Here is a 23,670-nt window from a genome sequence, read left to right as displayed (position 1 = left end):
GTAAGCCACACGACAGTATGACACCCCCGCGTACTCATTCTTGTATCGAAATTCTGAAGGTAATTATTCAGTTACGGGAAGAAGGAAAAACTATTAAAGATATTTCGGAGATTGTGAAAAGGAGTAATTCGTTGTCTTCGATATTATAAAAAAGTTTGAGAAGGAAAATAGGATCAATAATATTAGTAGAGCTGGCCAGGGGAAGAAACTAACACAAGCCGAAGAAAAGTTTATACACAAAATAGTTGAAAAAAATCCCTTTTCCTCGGCGGAAAATGTAAGAAACGTATTGGAAAATAAAAAAGGGAAGAAGGTTTCAGCTGAAACAATTCATCGCACACTTAGAAACTTCGATTTACATGGTACAGCAGTTGCATTTAAAAAGGCTTGATGGGTTTTGGCAAAGGGCAAATGGCACAACTTTGATTTAGTAATCATAAAACAGTATTATTTTCCTTTTTCAAGGTTCTTTTCATACACGAAAGCAAGTTTAACTTGCGGGGATATGATGGCTGAAGTTTTGTATGGCGGCGTCCCAACGAAGCTTACTTGCCAAAACATACTAGAGCAACACTAAAGCACGGTGGTGGGTCAGTAATGGTTTTAGGATGTATATCGTCTAAAGGAAGGGGCAACCTACATTTTGTGCAAGGTATTATGGATGGTTTCCAATATGTCGACATTTTAAAGGAAATTTTAAAGCAGTCATGTGTCACATTGGGAATTAAAGACAATTTTATATTTTACCAAGACAACGATCCGAAGCACAAATCGGAGATTGCTCGTACTTGGTTAGTATACAATTGCCCTCATGTACTGGGGACACCTGCCCAATCCCCAGATCTGAACGTTATTGAGCACGTATGGTAAGAAGTCAGTCGAAAAGTGTAATAAGACAGTATTCCAATGTTGCTGGGCTCAAACGACTATTTTGGAAAAGGTCTTGACACTTGTTACAATAACAAAAACAGGGGAAGGCCACGAAAATCGAGAACTATTCCCTGTCGAGTTCTAGAAAATAATCTTTTCAAAAGGTTTTCCCGAAAAGTCGCAATGTCGTCTTTTTTCAAACCTCTTAAAATCTTTCTTTTTAAAATCTATCTTTCTAACATCCAAATGTATTCATTTGCAAGTTTTGTCACATTAGTAAACAGCTCATTCGAATATTGGGTTTGCGTATGTTCGAAAAGACGAAAATACAAACTGATTCTGTGGCACCATTGAAAATCAAAATTGGTTTGCAATTCTGACAGCTACGCAATGCTGTCTTGGATTCCACAACACCCCTGAGTGACAAAAATAGCAACAAAGCAATTCTAAAATATTTTTCCGTGGCTAGAAAAAATGTGCGTCTACGAGTATAAGCATACATACATCTTTATATATAAAAATTACGTGTCACGTTGTCTGTCGCGATAGACTCCCAAACTACTGAACCGATTATAGCAAGATTTAGCACACTGCGTCCAGTTCGACCCCACTTAAAAGATATGATAGTAAAAACAATTCATAAATAAAAGTGAAAGTCAGGGCATCTCCATTAATCATGCACATTGGCCGGTCCCATAATTTGTTGACGTTTATTAAGTACAATCTATTAAGCGGACAAATATATTAACTGTACAGAAAGACTGGTAACCAGATATTGAGAAAGCAGGCTTAGGGTCGTTATTTTTTTCAATGAAATTTATTTGTATGAACATATTCAAAATTAAACCTCAACCACAATCACTTGGATTCTTATATCGACAAAAACGTTTTTGCCTTTATTCGTAAATAAAATGTTCACTGTATTGTATAGTTTATTATATAAATAATAGTATAAAATGTATACCACAGCAACGCGGGGCCGGATCCACTAGTATACATACATATTTCCGATAGCAAAAGCTAAAATCATAAGTCGGAACAACTTTTTGATCACAGAAAGTAGTAATAAAAGTGTCAACAAAGCAATTCTAAAAATTTTTCCGTGGCTCGTTAAAATCAGCATCTAACGGGTGATTTTTTTGAGGTTAGGATTTTCATGCATTAGTATTTGACAGATCACGTGGGATTTCAGACATGGTGTCAAAGAGAAAGATGCTCAGTATGCTTTGACATTTCATCATGAATAGACTTACTAACGAGCAACGCTTGCAAATCATTGAATTTTATTACCAAAATCAGTGTTCGGTTCGAAATGTGTTATTATCGACAAATTTTGTTCAGCGATGAGGCTCATTTCTGGTTGAATGGCTACGTAAATAAGCAAAATTGCCGCATTTGGGGTGAAGAGCAACCAGAAGCCGTTCAAGAACTGCCCATGCATCCCGAAAAATGCACTGTTTGGTGTGGTTTGTACGCTGGTGGAATCATTGGACCGTATTTTTTCAAAGATGCTGTTGGACGCAACGTTACGGTGAATGGCGATCGCTATCGTTCGATGCTAACAAACTTTTTGTTGCCAAAAATGGAAGAACTGAACTTGGTTGACATGTGGTTTCAACAAGATGGCGCTACATGCCACACAGCTCGCGATTCTATGGCCATTTTGAGGGAAAACTTCGGACAACAATTCATCTCAAGAAATGGACCCGTAAGTTGGCCACCAAGATCATGCGATTTAACGCCTTTAGACTATTTTTTGTGGGGCTACGTCAAGTCTAAAGTCTACAGAAATAAGCCAGCAACTATTCCAGCTTTGGAAGACAACATTTCCGAAGAAATTCGGGCTATTCCGGCCGAAATGCTCGAAAAAGTTGCCCAAAATTGGACTTTCCGAATGGACCACCTAAGACGCAGCCGCGGTCAACATTTAAATGAAATTATCTTCAAAAAGTAAATGTCATGAACCAATCTAACGTTTCAAATAAAGAACCGATGAGATTTTGCAAATTTTATGCGTTTTTTTTTTTTTTAAAGTTATCAAGCTCTTAAAAAATCACCCTTTATATGTATGCAAGCTCATGCATATAACGAAAAAAGAAGAGTTGACTCCGAGATCGTTCGTTTATTTTTTTCCGCACAGTTTGGATTTTCTACCAAAAACACAAGTTTGTGACGCTTTGTCTTCGCGTAAACCAGTAGTTCCCAAACTTATTTTGTCTACCGCCCACTTTGAGAATAAATATTTTTTTAGCGCCCCATTTTTTCACCTATTTAAAAACCACTATAATGGTTTAATCAAATTAATTATTGTGACCTATATATATATATATATATTAATGGAGAATTCTAAACGAAACTTTTACTATAACCAGCAACAACGGCGCTTAGGTCTCAAGTTAACTCTTACGGGCTCCACCTGCCAATAAGAATGATTATTGAAACACAACTTTATAGTATTAAAACAGATAATCTTTTATTAAAAAATAAAACTAAAATAATCGATCCATATATAAAAACTAATGTGAAGGATGAATCTGATGCTGTTTAATAAGTTTGTTAATATCAGGTTCCAATTTACTCAAGAACAGTCGCAAGTCGCCACGTTCGGTAACAACCAAACGATTTCTATTTTTAGTAAGCAGTGTTGTCACAGTACTTAAGCCTTTATGGCACCCTATCATAGCCGGAGCGCCATCCGTAGCAATTGAAATAATATTTTCCAAAGGAATCTCTTTCTCATCGCAAAACTTTTACAATATATTGAATATGGTTTCGCCTTTTGTATCGGTCTCTAAATTTCTAGCAAATAATAGTTCTTCACATATTTTCTCATCTTTAATAAACCTCACGTAAGACAACAACAATGCTTCATTAGTTGGTAAAGTGGACACATCGAGCTGAATTGAGAATTGGCTTGTCCTCAGGTGATCGCACAATGATTCTTCAATGTTTTCAGCCATTTCATCAATTCGTCTTTGCACAGAATTATTACTCAAAGGAGCACGGTAGTTATTACTTCATTTATTGCTGGCAATATTAACTCTTCTCCGATGTTATGTGGTTTGCTTTTTGAGCAATTAACAAAAAGATATTGTACGAAGCTCGAAGTCCGTCGTCATCTTGCTTAGCAGCCGCCGAAAATAGTTTTGCTGCACTTGGCTGAGTATTATGCTTCTTCTCTAGGTCTTGAAAATATGCTACATTCTTGTCTCTCTTATCTGGATGCATTTTATTCAAATGATCTTGCAGTCTTGAAGGCTTCATTGCTTCATTCGAAAATGTTTTTAGACATAGAAGACACAAAGGCGAGGATGAGTTTGTGGTATTTTCAATGAATCCGAATTTAATGTATTCCGCACAGTAATGCCGTCTCTTCTTTTTTACTTCCGACATTGTTTTGCTTTGAGAAATACGTTTAACTTCGCGAGTAAAGAAGCCGTAAGTAATGCTCATCTATTGCGAGCAAAACCACAAATGAATATAAAATAAATATTACATTGCTTATATAGGAATGCTTAAGCACAATTATTATATAGTAGTCCAAAAATATGAATTCTTATTTTTCCTAGAAATACATTTGTAAAAAAAGGATCTTTCTCATTTTCGTATTATCTTATTTTTCCCAGAAATACATTTGTAAAAAAGGATCTTTCTCCTTTTCTTATTTTTCCCAGAAATACATTTGTAAGAAAGGATAAAGATCTTTTTTTATTTTCCACATAAAAGATTTAAGGAGTTCACAAGCTCAAAACGTGCGCTATATCAGCTACCTACCCGACGGCATTTCGCAAGTGATAAAATAAATTTTTCAAGAGCTCAAAGTATGCGCTACATCAGCTCGAACCTACCTACCCTACACCTTTGCGCAAATGATTATATTATGATAGCAAATGCCCACATACACATTTGGCAATGGCAATAGCAATACGTTTGACAGTTAGTATTCTATAAATTCTATCCTGTCGAGATGCCCAGTTATGAAACGGAGCGACCGATTGACATGATTTTCATTTTTTCTACATTCAATAAAATAGGACAGATATATGAACTACGCGGAGAGAAATATAGAACCGAGTTTGAGCAATCTTTTAATTCATATTAGTTGATGTTCACAAGTTGTTGTTGAGAGTCGAGAGCTCATGTAGTCGTTGTCTAAGAGGCCTCCTAGCTAAATAAAATTACAAATAACCCCCCACGCCTCTACACAACGCCCCCATTTTCTTTCTGGGTCTCTTACCGCCCCCCTTGACACCTGCAGCGCCCACAAGGGGGCGTTATCGCCCACTTTGGGAAACACTGGCGTAAACAGTGGACAATCCTTCGCCAAGTTGAAGCATTGAGGTAAAAACAAGAATATGAGTTTCGGCCATTAGTTATACGTGTCAACATTATTTCCGTGCTGCATTATTTCCTTCTACATACATTTGATTTCGTAAACATACAGTCCAATGAGCCAAAGAAATAATATATGTATGTATATACTATGTCCCATGTAAGCAGTTTCTTAGTTTGCTTGTATGTCGGTAAGGTTTTATTAAAAATGCATGTGTTTTTAAATAATTAATTTAATTTTAATTTAAAAAATGAAATGAAAAATATAAAAAAAATGTTCTTAAAAATATATGTATGTATGTATATAGGTATTTAATAAAAATTGGTATAATATTAACATTTTTTTAATATTCTCGGAAATATCGAAAGTTGTTAATTGGGCCAAAACATCAAAATATGCTGATCTCTAAACATATCGATATATATTTGTACATGACTTATCCACGCAATAACCTTGTTTAGAAAAAATGCTAACAATGGAAGAAGATCAAAATGTTGAATGCGCATAGATATAAAAATGCAGTTCTATGCTTACTTGATTCCCTTATGGTGTCATTGGGAGAATTATCTGAGAGAATATATCAAAGTATTTTTTAACTCTTACTTTTTTAACTCACAATGAAAATAAATTAAATAAAAAATAAGAACTTTAAAAAATGTATAGGATATTTAGAAATTATATGACATTCATACTAAACAGCTGCTCAAATAGACTTACAGCATGTTTCAAACCATTCGTTCATTTCACATAACACTACTTGTGCCATGATTCGTTCTCAACGCGCAAATTACTACTTGTGAGCACTGAGAGCAGCAAGTGCAATAACATTCAATGACAATTTGCAATCATTTTTGTTTCCATACAGTTCTGCAGGAGAATACAAAAAAGGCAAAGGCAATAAAAGCAATGAAAATCAAGACATATGGCAATGACTGCAACAAAACATTTTCCATATTCCTGTAATATATTCGTGCTTATTAATATTTTTTATTATTGGGTTTTATATCATATCAATGTTTAGAATATGATATTTTATAAAAAACAAGTAAGGAAGAGCTCAGTTCGGGTGTCACCGAACATTTTATACTCTCGCATGATAAAGTGATAATCGAGATTTCATTATCCGTCATTTACATATTTTTTTATTTTGCTGTAAAATTAATTAGAATTAAATTCTGAGAGATTTACCGATATTTTCGATGAAAAATTAGGTTAGGTTAGATTAGGCACTGAGTTCTTCGTGTTCGATATCAGGGACCTTGAAAAGTTATAGTCCGATCACGACAAATTTCCACAAGGGATACCTCAGCTCAAATACCGTATTCGTGTAAAGTTTTATTCCGCTATCATCATTGGTTCCTAATGTTTATATTATACAGAGAAGGCATCAGATGGAATTCAAAATAGCGTTATATTGGAAGAAGGCGTGGTTGTGAAACGATTTCACCCATATTTCGTACATGTCATCAGGGTGTTAAGAAAATATTATATAGCGAAATCGGTTGAGTAGTTCCTGAGATATGGTTTTTGGTCCATAGGTGGGCGACGCCACGCCTATTTTCAATTTTTAAAAAAAGCCTGGGTGCAACTTCCTTCTGCCATTTCTCCCGTAAAATTTTGTTTTTTTTGACGTTTTTTGTTAGTCGGTTAACGCACTTTTAGTGATTTTCAACATAACCTTTGTATGGGAGGTGGGCGTGGTTATTATCCGATTTCTTCCATTTTTGAACTGTATATGGAAATACCTGAAGGAAACGTTTCTATAGAGTTTGGTTGACATAGCTAAATTAGTTTCCGAGATATGTACAAAAAACTTAGTAGGGGGCGGGGCCACTCCCACTTTTCCAAAAAAAATTAGGTCCAAATATGCCTCTCCCTAATGCGATCCTTTGTGCCAAATTTCACTTTAATATCTTTATTTATGGCTTAGTTATGACACTTTATAGGTTTTAGGTTTCCGCCATTTTGTGGGCGTGGTAGTGGGCCGATTTTGCCCATCTTCGAACTTAACCTTCTTATGGAGCCAAGAAATACGTGTACCAAGTTTCATCATGATATCTCAATTTTTACTCAAGTTACAGCTTGCACGGACGGACGGACAGACATCCGGATTTCAACTCTACTCGTCACCCTGATCACTTTGGTATATATAACCCTATATCTGACTCTTTTAGTTTTAGGACTTACAAACAACCGTTATGTGAACAAAACTATAATACTCTCCTTAGCAACTTTGTTGCGAGAGTATAACTAGGGGATCCGGTCACGCGTTGCTGTTGTATATATTTAATACTATTATTCATATCATAAACCATACAAATAAATATCATTGTAAAAAATATCGAATTTAAGGCTGCTTTCTCAATGTCTGGTTACCAGCTTTTCTGTCCAGTTAATAGAGTTGTTCGCTTAATAGATTGTACTTAATAAAAATCTACAATGAGCATGATTAATGAAGATGCCCGCTTAATAGGGCGTTCATTTAAAAGAGCTTTCACTATATTCTTTATTTATGAATTGTTTTTATTATCCTATCTTCTAGGTTGGTTCAAAATGGACACAATGTGCTGGATTTTACTAAAATCGGTTCAGTAGTTTAAGAGACTATCGCGGACAAACAACGTGACACGTACTTTTCATATATGAATATTACATAGAACCATTTTACACGTTTGTCCTAAAGAATAATTTGTGCATATAGTATATATTCACTCCTTATAAATATATTATTTTAATAGTCGTAAATTATGTTAGATGTTTGTGTTATAAATGCTGCTCTCAGTGCTCTTGCAACATGTTGCTACAGAGCATAATTTTGTTCACCTAGCGGTTGTACGTATCACCTAAACCTAATCGAGATAGATATATGGTTATTTATATATACATACATAAATGATTAGAATGACGAGTTCAAATCCGGGTGACTGTCTATCTGTCCGTCCGTTTATCTTGATGAAACTTGATATGCGTATTCCTTGGACGACTTCAGAGATGGGTGTAATCAGAATACTTCCACGCCCACAAAACGCCATTAATCGAAAACTTATAAAGTGACATGACATAAGCACTAAACCAAGATATAAAACTTTAATTTGACACAGGGAGTACGTAGTAGCAAGGGGCACCTGTGGGCAAACAAAGATAATAAGTCTAATGTATATATCTCCTAAATCACTAAAGTTACAACAAACAAATTCACCTAGCGTAAATATTATAAGATCTCCTACCGAATGTAAGTGCAAAAATGGATGATATCGGATGATAACCCCCACATAACACTACTGTTAAAAACTACTAAAAGCGCTATAATTCAGTAACTGAATACGCAAGAGGATGGAGTCATGTGTAGAAGTTCACGCAAGTGAGGAAAGTTCTCTGATCGCCATTCACTTGGGAGTGGCCAGAAACGATTCTTTTGCATATGACTAAAGCAGCTCACGACTTCCGGTCTTTGACCAAGTATCCTCTGGGTAGCTTAAGAACATCCGTTTGAAGGCGAGCTAACGTGAGAAGGCGAAACATCCCCTGCATAGGGTTGTGCGCTGGGTTTGGGACCCGCCACGTAAAAAAACACCCCCAATGAAAAGGAACAACAAGCCTCGGATGAGTGACCCCCCTTTTGATGACGACCATGGCAAACGAAATAAGGACTACGAATTGAGGGCATGCACCTGGAATGTCCGGTCCCTTAATTGGGAAGGTGCCGCTGCCCAGCTGGTTGATGTCCTCGTGAAAATAAAGGCTGACATCACCGCCGTCCAAGAAATGCGATGGACGGGACAAGGACAGAGACAAGTAGGTCCTTGTGACATTTACTACAGTGGCCATATAAAGGAGCGCAAGTTTGGTGTTGGATTCGTGGTGGGAGAGAGACTCCGTCGCCGAGTACTATCATTCACTGCGGTGAATGAACGTCTAGCCACAATCCGCATCAAAGCGAGGTTCTTCAACATATCGCTGATTTGCGCCCACGTCCCGACGGAAGAGAAGGACGATGTGACCAAAGATGCCTTTTATGAGTGCTTGGAGCGCACTTATGAGAGATGCCCACGCCACGATGTCAAAATCGTGCTTGGCGACTTTAACGCCAGGGTGGGCAAAGAAGGTATCTTTGGCACTACGGTCGGTAAATTCAGCCTCCATGACGAAACATCCCCAAATGGGTTGAGGCTGATCGACTTCGCCGGGGCCCGAAATATGGTTATCTGTAGTACTAGATTCCAGCATAAAGAGACATCAAGCTACCTGGCTGTCTCCGGATCGAAAAACCACCAACCAGATCGATCATGTTGTGATAGACGGAAGACACGTCTCCAGTGTTTTAGATGTGCGTGCGCTCCGAGGTCCTAACATCGACTCGGACCACTATATTGTTGCAGCCAAAATTCGCACCCGCCTCTGTGCAGCAAAAAACGCACGCCAACAAACACAAGGAAGGTTCGACGTCGAGAAGCTGCAATCACAACAGACAGTCGAACGTTTTTCTACTCGGCTTGCACTCCTGCTCTCTGAGAGCACTCATCAACAATTCGGTATAAGGGAACTGTGGGACGGCATTTCAAACTCCTTACGTACAGCTGCAAACGAAACCATTGGTTTTCGGAAAGTGGAAAAGAACAGCTGGTACGACGAGGAGTGCCGTGTCGCAGCGGAGAGAAAACAGGCTGCCTACCTCGCAACGTTACGATCGACCACAACACGTGCGGGATGGGATAGATACCGAGAGTTGAAGAGGGAAGCGAGACGCATTTGCAGACAGAAGAAGAAAGAGGCCGAAATGCGTGAGTACGAACAGCTCGATAAGCTGGCCGACAGGGGTAATGCTCGAAAATTCTACGAAAAGATGCGGCGGCTTACAGAAGGTTTCAAGACCGGAGCATACTCTTGTAGAACCCCCAAAGGTGATCTAGTTACCGATGCCCAGAGCATACTTAAATTATGGAGGGAACACTTCTCCAGCCTGCTGAATGGCAGTGAAAGCACAACACCGGGAGAAGGCGAACCCGATTCCCCAATCGATGACGATGGAGCAGACGTTCCATTATCCGACCATGAAGAAGTTCGAATAGCAATCACCCGCCTGAACAACAACAAAGCGGCAGGGGCCGATGGATTGCCGGCCGAGCTATTCAAACACGGCGGCGAAGAACTGATAAGAAGCATGCATCAGCTTCTTTGTAAAATATGGTCCGACGAAAGCATGCCCAACGACTGGAATTTAAGTGTGCTATGCCCAATCCATAAAAAAGGAGACCCCGCAATCTGCGCCAACTACCGTGGGATTAGCCTCCTCAACATCGCATATAAGGTTCTATCGAGCGTATTGTGTGAAAGATTAAAGCCCATCGTCAACGAACTGATTGGACCTTATCAGTGTGGCTTTAGACCTGGCAAATCAACAACCGACCAGATATTCACCATGCGCCAAATCTTGGAAAAGACCCGTGAAAGGAGAATCGACACACACCACCTCTTCGTCGATTTCAAAGCTGCTTTCGACAGCACGAAAAGGAGCTGCCTTTATGCCGCGATGTCTGAATTTGGTATCCCCGCAAAACTGATGCGGCTGTGTAAACTGACGTTGAGCGGCACCAAAAGCTCCGTCAGGATCGGGAAGAACCTCTCCGAGCCGTCGATACCAAACGAGGTTTCAGACAAGGCGACTCTCTATCGTGCGACTTTTTCAATCTGCTGCTGGAGAAAATAGTTCGAGCTGCAGAACTTAATCGAGCAGGTACAATCTTCTATAAGAGTGTACAGCTGCTGGCGTATGCCGATGATATTGATATCATCGGCCTCAATACCCGCGCCGTTAGTTCTGCTTTCTCCAGGCTGGACAAGGAAGCGAAAGGAATGGGTCCGGCAGTGAACGAGGGCAAGACGAAATATCTCCTGTCATCAAACAAACAGTCGTCGCACTCGCGACTTGGTACTCACGTCACTGTTGACAGTCAAAACTTTGAAGTTGTAGATAATTTCGTCTATTTAGGAACCAGCGTAAACACCACCAACAATGTCAGCCTAGAAATCCAACGCAGGATAACTCTTGCCAACAGGTGCTACTTCGGACTGAGTAGGCAATTGAGAAGCAAAGTCCTCTCTCGACAGACAAAAACCAAACTCTATAAGTCACTCATAATTCCCGTCTTGCTATATGGTGCAGAGGCTTGGACGATGTCAACAGCGGATGAGTCGACGTTGCGCGTTTTCGAGAGAAAAATTCTGCGAAAGGTTTATGGTCCTTTGCGCGTTGGCCACGGCGAATATCGCATTCGATGGAACGATGAGCTGTACGAGATATACGACGACATTGACATAGTTCAGCGAATTAAAAGACAGCGGCTACGCTGGCTAGGTCATGTTGTCCGGATGGATGAAAATACTGCAGCTCTGAAAGTATTCGACGCAGTACCCGCCGGGGGAAGCAGAGGAAGAGGAAGACCTCCACTCTGTTGGAAGGACCAAGTGGAGAAGGACCTGGCTTCGCTTGGAATATCCAATTGGCGCCACGTAGCGAAAAGAAGAAACGACTGGCGCGCTGTTGTTAACTCGGGTATAATCGCGTAAGCGGTGTCTACGCCAATTAAGAAGAAGAAGAATACGCAAGAGACATTAAAATTTTGCCACCAAGTGGTGGTGAGATGACTTCAGAGGAGCCGAGGTCATAATTGGACGATAGGTTTGGCACCGTCACTTTTAAGTAAAATCACATATTTCGAGACCTGCCAGATTTCTATCAAATTTAGTACGTAACATTTTCTGACATTTTTAATTTTACAGTGTGAAAATGGGCGGCAGCCACGCTTCATTTAAAACATTCACTTTCCAGTATACAAATTGAGAATGAATTAAGGGGGTAGTAAGGTGAATTCGAGTGAAAAGAAGCATTTTTCCAATATTTTTTTTTAAAGGTACAATCAAATTTTATTTATTTGTACAATTACCGCATAATTATATGATATTTAAAGAATATTCTGTGAAAGTTTCATAGAAAAATATTAAAAAATGAGCCGGTGACAGAGAATCTTCGCAGACGTTCAAAAAAAAAATTGATTCGCGGTGAACCGCATAACTCATGACTAGGTCATCTGAAATTAAAAAACCAAATTGATTTGATTAGTTGATAAGTTTCCTCAGGTAACGTTGTCGAGTTTATTTGAATGATTTTTCAATTTTTTACAACGTTCGGAACTCAAAATACTGATTTTTCATCAAAAAATCAGAAATTTTGTTGTTTAAAAATAAATTAAAATTAAAAAACACTCGACAGCGTTACCGCACAATTTATGTAAAGAAAGACTGTGCAAATTTTCAAAAGTAGATTTTAAGCTACAGAGTTCACCGGCTCAGAAAAATTGAAGTGTGAGAAAAACACATTTAAAGTTTCACAGACGCTCACAATCAAATCGGAGGGCGGAGACTTACAAGTGTATATCTTCGTCAATTTTGCTTTAATTGCTCTCAAATTTTCACAGAATAATCTTAAGATATTGTACATTAACATAAAATGAAAAAAAGCAACAAAAAAAAATACTTTACTACCCCCTTAAGGGTTTATATGGCTTTCAAAAAATTGAATATTTTTATTGTCTTATTAAAGTCTACAACATCTCTAGAATATTGACCTAAATTTTCAAGTTGATCCGAGTAATAATTTGGAGATCCTGTAAGGAGTTATCCTGCCCTCGTTGGCGCATCTTTCTTCCGAGGTGTCACCGGAAATGGCGTCAAAATAACCGAGGTTAAAATATTATTATTTTCCAAAAATTTCAGAATTTCTTTGTTAATAGTATATGTTTGTAACAATAAGAGGCACAATTCCGATCTCTTTGGCACCGCGATCTGAAGCGACCGTTGGAAAGAGGAAGTCCTCCTGATTAAATTTTTTTTTTATATATACTTATATATTATATGTATGACAGAGAACTTAGTACACACGAGAATGAGAAGGAGCAGGTTCGGCAGCGAATATTTGTAAAATTTCAACTGGAGAATTTACCTCATGACAACTCACACTGTGAAATATTAGCATTGTTTTGAATTTAAGCATTTTAATGAATCTGTAGAATTACAGCTTTTTAACATGATCAACCAGCGAATATTGTTGAGAAACTAACGGATGAATGTACATATGTACGTATGTATAAGACTGCTGCACGTGTGCACTTGAAATTAACAATGCAACGAATGACCTACTGCTTTAACATTGTTCGAAATCACTTAGAGCAATGTAAGTGGTGAACGTAAATATCAACGAATACAAAAGCATGACTCGTTCGGTTCTCTCAAAAAAGTAAGTATCTCGATTCAGCCGATTTTGACAAACAGACATACCATTCTCAGGAAAGGATTACCTATAAAATTCAATTAGGGTCTTGAACAGTTTTGGTTCGATTTGGACATTTTCGGTCATAAGGTGGCACACCTCAAAGGCACTATTCGTGCAAAGTTTTAGCGTGATGCATTAAGAGGTTACGTGTGTTTCCTGGAGTAAAAATCAGCATTTTTGGAACAAATTTTTTCTCATAAAATTAAGTATTTTATTCGAATTTTTTGTTGGGCACGATTCCGATTACTTTGGCGGTCAGGTAAAAAACACGAATTTCGGTATAAATGGGGTATGTACTCGTATCGATAGGGGAGCTTCTCCAGTGAAGAAATATGTAAAAATAATGTTACTAACACTTATATTTTTTTTAATATTCCCCAATTAAAAATTCAAAAGTTTGTATTAATAACACTTAGTATTTCACAATGTTTCAATAAATTTTTCACATTTTTCACTTTGTATATTTAAACATATACCCTAAACATTGAAATAAGTGCGCATTTGTAGGGAATAATAAAAACTACCTTTTTTAAGCTATAATTGAGTTGTGAACACTTTTTTCTTAAGCATATGTATAATATGTGATTTATATTTAATGTACACAAATAAGTAAAACTCTATGATAATATTATAAAATTTTTATCATATCGATGTGACTGAAGTAATTTCGCGTAGTACTCCTTTTGGCGTTGGCGACCTTCGGCCGCGCTTTAAAAAAAATAAACCTGCTTGAGCCAATACCCAGGTTGACTGAAGTACTTTTGCGTAATACTTCTTTCCGTGAGAAATATAATTTATGGACGTTCGTTTTTATTAGAACTAAGATTGCCAAATAAAGAAAGGGGAATTTCAGCGAATTGCTCATATTTGCTTATTATCATATGTTAGCACTCCATTTGCTCATAATTTAAAATATACATTTCTTACTTATAAAACCTGCAAATAATGTAAATTGTAAATTTGTTTAAACGTTTAAAGTTTAACTAAATGAATTTGAAGTAAAAAATGTGCTACATTTTCGAATTTTTGAACTTTAAAGTAGTTAGAATCTCGTACACTAAGCGTTTGCGGTACCCATAATATAATATTATATATACACTTGCCAGAAAAAGTCTTCATACACGAAACCAAAGAAAACAAACCATGTTGAATTTTTGGATAGTAAAAATTTTATGTTTAAACCATATAGCAATACTAGATGACCCCGCATGCGTTGTTCTGTGTGAAATTATGTGTTTTAAAATTAAAAGAAAATAGCATTTTTATATTGTGTTGAAAATTATTTATTTGCGTTTTTCTACATTTTTCTCATTGTAACGTAGCTTGAAAAACAACATTTTTTGGTTTCTGTTCCGGTGCGTAAATATACAGAGAAGATGGTTTTCCAACTGAACACGCCACGTATAGCTGGTCTTGTGAAAAAACTTGGCATTTTAAGATTTATGCCGCACACATCTAGCGACTATCCTCGTGTCTTGAAACTGAATAGGTTTGGACTGAAATGGCAAGTCGTTGGAACTCAAAGGAATGTATAGAATCAAGCATTCTGCCCCCTTGTATTGATTCTGTCCATCCATTTGATACTTGCTGATTTCATCTCATTCAAGGCCAATAACCGCCATCTTGCTTTCTTTAGTGACGTACTTGCAACGTATTTATTAGATTTCACCAAACTACAATATTCAACATTCATATGAGTTTTGAATGTGAATTAGACAATAGTGGCGAATATGGTACGATCCATGTCTTGTCAACACCGATATTCACACCTCTAAGTTGTGTCTGGTGAGCGACGCTGATAAAATGGATATCCATCAAACGACGTGGATGGTGTTTCGTGCATTTATTGTCAGGCATACAAACCCAAGTGGGATTGTTGTACAGAAAAAACAGTCTTTGCTTAAGTCTGTACTGTGAGAGTTCACTTTTGACTCGGATTTTCTTTATTAAAATTTCTTCCCTCAATACATTTCTTAATTCTAATTTCTTAACTATGTATATATATATATGTGTGTATGCTTAGTGTGTATACACATGTGTAAATATGTTTTTTTTTTTTTTTTTTTTTTTTTTTTTTTGTTATAGTAGGGGGAAGCATCGAAAGCCGGAGTGCGGAACTTTAATCCGCTAAACCTAACCTACTCCCAACTCAGTACTCTCCCACGGAACCACCGATTAAGTATTACTTCGTGGGAGGGACAGGACATTTAAGTCTCCTCTATTGTGCGGACTGACGGACGCCTAACTTGTTCAAAAAGTCTCAGTTTTGTCATTATGGATGCTGATGCTTCGCTGACAGCTTTCCAATTATCAGTCGACTGACACATGAGTGTCGTTAAATTATCGACCGTAAAACTTCCACCGAGTGTGGTTTTTAGTTTTTCCCTTGTATTTGAAAATCGAGGGCAATTAAAAAATACATGCTCAGAGTCTTCTATATGCTCTGTACATGTCGGACAGTTCGGACTAATGTCATTGTGGAATCTGAAAAGGTAACTTCTAAAGCACCCATGCCCACTAAGTATTTGGGTCAGATAAAAGTCTAGGTCCCCATGTCGTCTGTCTATCCACGAGTGGATGTCCGGTATCAGTCGGTGGGTCCAACGCCCTTTGGATGAGGAATTCCACCGCTCCTGCCACATTTTAATGCTTTTATTCCTCTCCTCTGTCTTTGCCGATACTGTTTTAGGCGCCGATAGATGATATAAACGCTCGAGTTCATCTCCCTGGATGTCAATGGGCGGCATGCTGGCTAATACTTCAGCAGCGTCGGTAGATGTAGTCCGGAAAGCACTTATTACTCGAATTGCAGAAAGCCTATGCACTGCAATTATTTGTTTAGCATATGCTTTTATATCCATCGCCTGTATCCATACTGGTGCTGCATACAGTATTACGGAGCTCATTGCTTTCGCTATCAGGAATCGCCGGCTGGAACGCACACAGCCTGTATTGGTCATCATTCTCGATAGTGCATTGTAAATTTTGTTTGCCTTCGCGGAAGAATACTCCAGGTGTTCTCTAAATTTTAATTTAGAATCTAATATTACTCCCAGATACTTCAGTTGCGGCTGCGAAGTAATCTCGCACTCCCCTATGGAGAGCTCTATTTGTTCTTCTACCTTCCTGGTGCTTATGAGCAAAACTTCAGTTTTTTGCTCCGCCAGCTCCAGACTCACAGATGAGAACCAATGGCGTAGACCATTTAAGCACTCATTGCATTTGTTTCTTAGGTCGGCTAATTGTTTGGCCACTGCTACCACCATGAGATCGTCTGCATACGCTATTAGTTTCACGTCTGTTGGTTGCTGTCTTTTTAGCACCCCGTCGTACATGAGGTTCCATAATAGTGGGCCTAACACTGACCCTTGGGGTACTCCACTCGAGATAGAGTAGCTCTTGGTACCTTCGTCTGTATCAAAAAGTAACCTTCTGTTTTTAAAATAGCTCAATATAATGTTTATGAGGTATTCAGAGGCGTGTATTTCATCCAGGGCTTCGATTATGTGTGCCCATTTTGCCGAGTTGAACGCGTTCTTGACATCCAGGGTAATCAGCGCGCAGTACTTTTTTTGTGCCACCTTTCCATCTTTTGCCACTTACTGCACATTTCGCAGTATCAACGACTTCTCGTAGTGCGTCAATAGTGGATCTCTTTTTTATAAAGCCGTATTGTCTCTCTGATAATCCGCCTGCTTTCTGGATTGCTAACTCCAGGCGGTTTCTTATTATATTTTCGTACACTTTACCCATTGTGTCGAGCATACACAGTGGTCGGTACGATGAGGGTTCTTCCGGTGGTTTCTTTGGTTTTGGGAGCAGAACCAATCGCTGTATTTTCCATACGTCGGGGAACACCTCTTCCTTTATACACGTGTTGTACATTTTAGCGAACAGTTGGGGTTTTGAGCTTATAGCTTCCTTCAGGGCCCTGTTGGGTATCCCATCCAACCCAGGCGCTTTGGTGTTTTTGATTTTCCTTGCTATTGCCAATAGTTCGTCTTCCGTGACTAACGGAGGTGACTCTACAGCTTTCTTTCGTCGTTTGGCATATGAAATCCGGTCGTGTTTCGGGAATAGTGTTTCGACGACCTTTCCCATAAAAGAGGCATCATTAGGTTGCTGCTGCTTGTTTTTAAATCTGGACATACAGATTTTGTATGCAGTACCCCAAGGGTCAAGGTTTGCTTCCTCACACAGCTTCTCAAAACATAATTTTTTGCTTCGTGTAATTGCCGCCTTCAGGAGCCTCTTATGGCTTTTAAATTCCTCCCTAAGGCGATTTTCGTTTGTTTCGCCCCAGTTACGCTGTAGACGCCGTCTAGCTGAGTGACAAAGCTTTCTCAGCATGGAAATTTCATCATTCCACCAATATACAGGCCGCCGCTTGTGGTGATGTGACGTTTTACGCATTGTTGCATCGCATGCTGCCACGAGTTCTTTTCGAACTGCTGATACCAAGTGGTCGGCGCTGTCACCAGATGCCTTTGATGCACTCCAGACTAGGTCAAACAGGTCTGGGTCGAAATCTTGTTGTTTCCAACTTCGCCTTCGGGAGGGGTTTCTGCTAAGAAGCTCCTGCTCTCGGGAGTACGAAATTTGTGCTATAATTGCCATGTGATCGCTTTTTGTGTATATGTCGGACACTTCCCACTTAATGTGCCTGCTCAGCGAATCGTTTGCAAACATAATGTCGATTATGGATCCTTTGTTTCCTTTTTGGTACGTGTTTCGCGTTCCACTGTTTATTATTGCTAGGTTCGTTTGACTTAGGAATTCTTGGACTAGGCGCCCGCGATGGTTTGTATATCTGCTGCCCCATGCAGTCGACCATGCGTTAAAATCCCCCGCTATTACAATTGGAGTTTTGCCTCTGGTTTCTATAGAGAGCCGTAAGAGGAAGTCTTCAAATTCTGTAACAGCTGCGCTGGGACGAGCGTAGCAACTTACAAGATATATCCCTTGTATATTGGCCCATGTGAAGCAGTTATGAGCTTCTCTGGAGCTGGTCTTGAAGGGTTGGCCTTTGCAGGACCATAATGCTGCCTTACCAGATTTGTCTGCAATCCATGTGCTTTCTGGACGCTGGGAGTATTGTTCACTTAGTATAGCGACATCAATGTTCTCTTCTATGACTGTCTGTTCTAGCAAATCCTGAGCCGCTGCACAATGGTTAAGATTTAGCTGTAGTATCCTCATTTATTTAGAGACTTCATCATCTCGATATACTTTGGGCAAGTCGTGCTCAATACTGAGTGGTCTCCTCTGCAGAGCATGCAGCTCGGAGCATTTGTGCATGCCTTTGCTAAATGTCCCGCGGTTCCACAGCGTGTACAATGGGAAGATCTGTCTGTCGAGCTGCAGCAATTTCGCGCCATGTGACCCAGGTGGAAACACTTATAGCATCTGGGGACAGGCGAAAATTCTCGAAGGCGACAGATCGACCACCCAATTTTTATTTTCCCTATTTTAAGTGCGGCCTTGGCATTTTGAGCACGCATGCATATACATAAGTGCTATTTGTGTGCCACTGCGCGTTTTTCGCAGACTTTTCACACTCGATATCTCCAGACTTTCGATTCCGCACTCTCTTTTTAGTGCTGTGCAGATTTCTTCGGGAGTTGTAATTTCATCGAGGTCCCTGCACGCAATCGTGACGTTGTGGGTCTTGGGCTGTATCTTAGCCATTTCGCCAACCACCCCCTCCAGGGCGCTTTGGAAAGATTCGCCTTTCGTCTCTGCTCGATTTTTAAGTTCAATAAGTAGATCTCCTTTTAACGTTTTACGAATATGGGTTACATTTGAACCCAGTACTTCAAGCCCGCTGTCACTTTTAATTTTCCGCAGAATATCTGCATACGACGCACCATCCTTCTTTATTATGATTATGGCATCTGGTTTTGTTTTGATCTTCCTTTCCAAAGGTTTCTTCTTTTTTACAACGTCTACCCATCTAGTCGTATTATCCTCTTGGGTTAATTTTGCTGCTTCACCATACGACAATTGCGGCTTTTCGTTTACACTTTTTTGCTTTTTGGCAGGTGGTAAATCGCCTGGTGCTTCTCGCGTTCTTTTAGGGGTATTTTCATCTCTTCCAATGGTGGGTACATGCGATGGTTTCCCTATCATAACTCTTCTCGCTTGATTATTTTCCAGTTTTTCCATTTTGGCATGTAGTGTCACTATGCTGCTTACTAAATCGCGCATAGCTTGATTTATATGCCTTTGTCCGGCCATCATCATTTCTAAATCTTTGATTTTTTTGCTCAGGTTGCAAAAGATGCTAACCGTTTCATCTTTTGCAGTCTCCTCAGGTTTGCCCGCTTTACTTTCTTGACCAGCAGTATCTCCACGTTTATTTGGTCCAGCAGCGGCGGACTCCTCCTTTTTACCATTGGGCGGCGTTCTCATTATTTTGGAGTTCCTTCGGAAAGGATTCTCCGGTGTTAGCCCAATACTATTTTCGGAGGCCATATCCTCTGCGAAAGAATAGTTTGGGAACACCCTTTGTGGTATATGTACTGACCTAAACTTAACTACTTAAATATTTTAAATTTAAATTTTAAAACAAAAAAGAAACCAAAAGGAAAACGAAAACACGAGGAGGGGAACAGCTGATCGATCAAAAAACGGCAGAACAAAAAAAAAAAAAAAAAAAAATTGACTGCACGTTAATTGAAGGGGAAAAGCTGTAATTGCAAAAAATTTGGCAAGAAAAACGGAAAGGTAAATGCAAGTGAAATTTTATGTTATTAAACAAAAAATCAATGTCTACTTATCTTTTCCTTTAGATTTGGTATCCACACATGCGGCTCACCATCCGGGACACCTCACCCGAGCAACCACTATTCTTTCACCACAAAAACTGGAAGTAATAACAATGTTTTAAGATCGCAGAAAAAAACACGTCTTCCTACAACTGTGCTTATCTAATGTCAATGTGTAAATATGTATTATATTTTTATTGCATTTTTCAGATACCAACGCATTGATATTTTATAGTTTTTTAGATTAGTGCATCTAACGCACTTATACACATACGTACACACGTTTGATACTTTCTTATCTGCTGCTTGTGTGCATTAATATTTCGAGTATGTATATTTTGTATTTTAATATTAGTATTATGTATACTCTAATTTATGAGTTTTCTTTCACATTTTTATGAGCAAGTCTCATATTACAATTTTGTTGCTTACCATTGCACTTGACATTTAGTGGACTGTATATACTTTTTATTTAATTTATTGTTTACATGTATATTTTTATGTATTAATGTAGTTGTGTCAAAAATATAATTTTGTATATATAATTCTATCTTAAGGTTACAAAACTTTCATGTTCATATCTTTATGAACATTCTGCCAGGGGCCAAAGTTGTATCTTAACTTTGCTTGTATATTATGTTTTGTTATTAATATTTTTTAATTATGTCTAACTGGAAGTTCAAATGGAATAGTCACAGTTCTTGTTACACATTTGGATCTTATATATAAAATAGTAATGATTAATGCTATTATCAAAACTAATGTTAGCGAAACGTGACCACTTACGTAATGAAAATTTATACTTTTTAATTTTATATTTTCTGTTTTGAGGAGTTATATTTGTTGTTTAAGGTGTACGATATCGTTGGTATTGTTTATTAATGTTGAATCAAAAGGTTTTATTTTTAGTTCTGGAATATCTTCAATATCTTTAACCCAAGAAGAGGATAGCAATTCTTTTTTAATTTCAGATTGTTCGTGATGAGATGCTGTTACAGTTACTCCTTCATGCCGGACTGTGCATCCTTCTCTTATTGTCATAATGCCTTGACTAGGGATTTCCATATGCATTTGTTGATTATTATTACATTTTAGATATATCATTGCTTTGCTAAATAATTTGTAAAGCCACCGATTTTGAGAAGATAATTTTATCCAAACGTTTTCATTTGTAGAAGGTTTGAAATCACATGCTTCATTTTCTAATTGTTTTAAAGCTGCTACTTCACATGAATTATCCGTCGCTGATTTCCAAGCTAAATTTCCAGGACATTGGTAATGATTCTCTGAGTTAGTAGAACATTTATCTAGATCTACTTGGTTTATAAGTGAATATTGATTCAAATCAAACTTGTATATTAAATATTCTGCCTTTATTTCTGGAATAATCATATTCCCTTTGTAATTTATTGGAAGTGGATTTAATTTATATACGTTTGACGGTTCATACGATATTAAGGGAATTTCTAGGTTTATGACTAGCTGTGAATCAACAATTAAACCTTTAGCAGTCATCGATTTATAAATTTCTTTTAATTCGTTACCCGATTGTCTTCCAGGTAGTATTAATTTGTGTGGTAGTTTGTTTCTAATAAATTCAATTTCTTTATTAAGTTGCGAAGGCTTTAATAGTTTTGGATTTATGCGACCATGATTTATGTCAATTAGAAGATTAATTATTGAAGTTTGGATTTCTTCACATTCGTCCATAACTATTCCTATTGAAATGGTTAATATTTGAAACATCAAGGTCATTCGTTCAGCATTTTGATCTTTTATTAGTTCGTTATAAAATTTATTAAGTTGTTGATTCATTTTCTCAAAATTACGGTTAACTTCATCTGTTGTCTTTCTTAATATATTTATGGTAGAATCAACTACCGATGTCTGCCTTTTAAACAATTTTGCTATATCTTTTTGGTTGTCGAAAATATTTCTAATATTTGATTCCATATTTTCTCGGTCATCAGCATCCATAATTCCGAATAATATATGGTAAATTGAACCAACGAATTCGAATGGTGCTCGCTTTTTTCTATTTTGTTTTTTCATAAACAATTCATTATTTGCTTTAAGACTATTATATTTGTCATTTAAAGTTGCAGTAATCATTATGCAGGCATCTTCGTAATAGGTCAATATTTTGCATTGATTTTCAAGTCTGTTAATAAATTCTTGTATTTTATGCATCCGATCATAATAAGTACCTAATTCGTAATAGACTATTAAATTCCATTTCGAATTTATTATGTCCATTTTACTAATCGGTTCCAAATATATTGCTGTATTTTGTTTTTTATTTTAGTCACTGAAGCTCCTGATTTAGATGTATCATTAATGTATAATGACTTAGTTTGTGTTGCTAGCATGAGTATCGTTAAGAACCACATCATCAATTTGCTTGATTTACTCGGTCGTTCTGAGGTTGCAGTATTTTTTGTTATTCTCGAAGTCAGCAAACTTGTCACATGATTTGCTTCCTCTGCTCTTCTGCTGTTTGTTACCTCCAGTGGGCATAATTTGTGAACGGGCCGTTTAAGTATGCCATTTTGTAATTTTAGAGTTACAACTCTTATATTTCCATCCTTTCCCGGATGAGTTTCAATAATTTTTCCTAATGGCCATTTGGCTGGATGAGTTTCTTCATCTTTAATAATAACTATTTGTCCTTGTACGAGATTAGCTTGTTTGGTTTTCCACTTCATGCGTTGTTGCAACATTACAACATATTCGCTTTCCCATCGTTTCCAAAAGTCTTTTTTAAGTTTTTGTATTAATTTCCATCTATCTAATGAACCTATTTGGTTATCATTAATTGCTTCAGGACAATCTATTATTGGACATCCTATTAAAAAATGGCCAGGCGTTAAAACGTCTATATCGCTTTCACTATCTATCGCACATAAAGGTCGTGAATTCAGTACTGCTTCAATCTGTGATAGCAAAGTAATCATTTCTTCAAATGTCAATTTATTTTCGCCTATCACTCTTTTTAAATGATATTTCACCGACTTCACTCCTGCCTCCCAAATTCCTCCGAAGTGAGGAGCTGCCGGGGGCCCGAAATGCCACTGAATTTTATCTGCTTCTAATATGGGAGCTACGGCTGAATTATTTTTGATTGCCATTTTAAAATCTCGGTCTAATCTTCTACAAGCTCCGACAAAATTTGTTCCATTGTCCGAATATATATGTTGACTTTTACCTCTTCTAGCAAAAAATCTTTTCAAAGCAGCTAGGAACGCTTCGGTTGTTAAATCACTTACTGCTTCTAAATGAATAGCTTTTGTTGCCATACAAACAAATACAGCTATATATCCTTTAAATGTTTTTTGTCCTCGTCCTTTTGAACATTTCATATGAATCGGTCC

The 23,670-nt window shown here is 37.8% G+C and overlaps 2 protein-coding genes across 8 annotated transcripts in view; one reads left to right on the top strand and one right to left on the bottom strand.

The window, feature by feature from the left end:
• Nucleotides 1-23,670, bottom strand: part of LOC125779325 (uncharacterized) — a 326,516-nt gene that overhangs the window by 179,032 nt on the left and 123,814 nt on the right. The window lies entirely within an intron of this gene.
• The window catches only part of LOC105222899 (adapter molecule Crk), a 154,080-nt gene that overhangs the window by 79,367 nt on the left and 51,043 nt on the right, over nucleotides 1-23,670 (top strand). For 3 of the 7 annotated variants that reach the window (XM_049460749.1, XM_049460748.1, XM_049460747.1), the window contains one exon: nucleotides 7,746-15,363. The exons of the other annotated variants lie outside the window; for them this stretch is intronic. In XM_049460749.1, coding sequence (XP_049316706.1) covers nucleotides 9,981-10,910 — 930 coding nt within the window. In that variant the 5' untranslated portion in view covers nucleotides 7,746-9,980 and the 3' untranslated portion in view covers nucleotides 10,911-15,363. Of the gene's footprint in view, nucleotides 1-7,745; nucleotides 15,364-23,670 lie in introns of those variants that run through there. 7 annotated transcript variants of the gene reach the window in all.

This window comes from Bactrocera dorsalis, chromosome 6 (genome assembly GCF_023373825.1).
Source record: "Bactrocera dorsalis isolate Fly_Bdor chromosome 6, ASM2337382v1, whole genome shotgun sequence".
NCBI lineage: Eukaryota > Metazoa > Arthropoda > Insecta > Diptera > Tephritidae > Bactrocera > Bactrocera dorsalis.
This window is presented reverse-complemented; position numbering and strand designations above follow the sequence as displayed.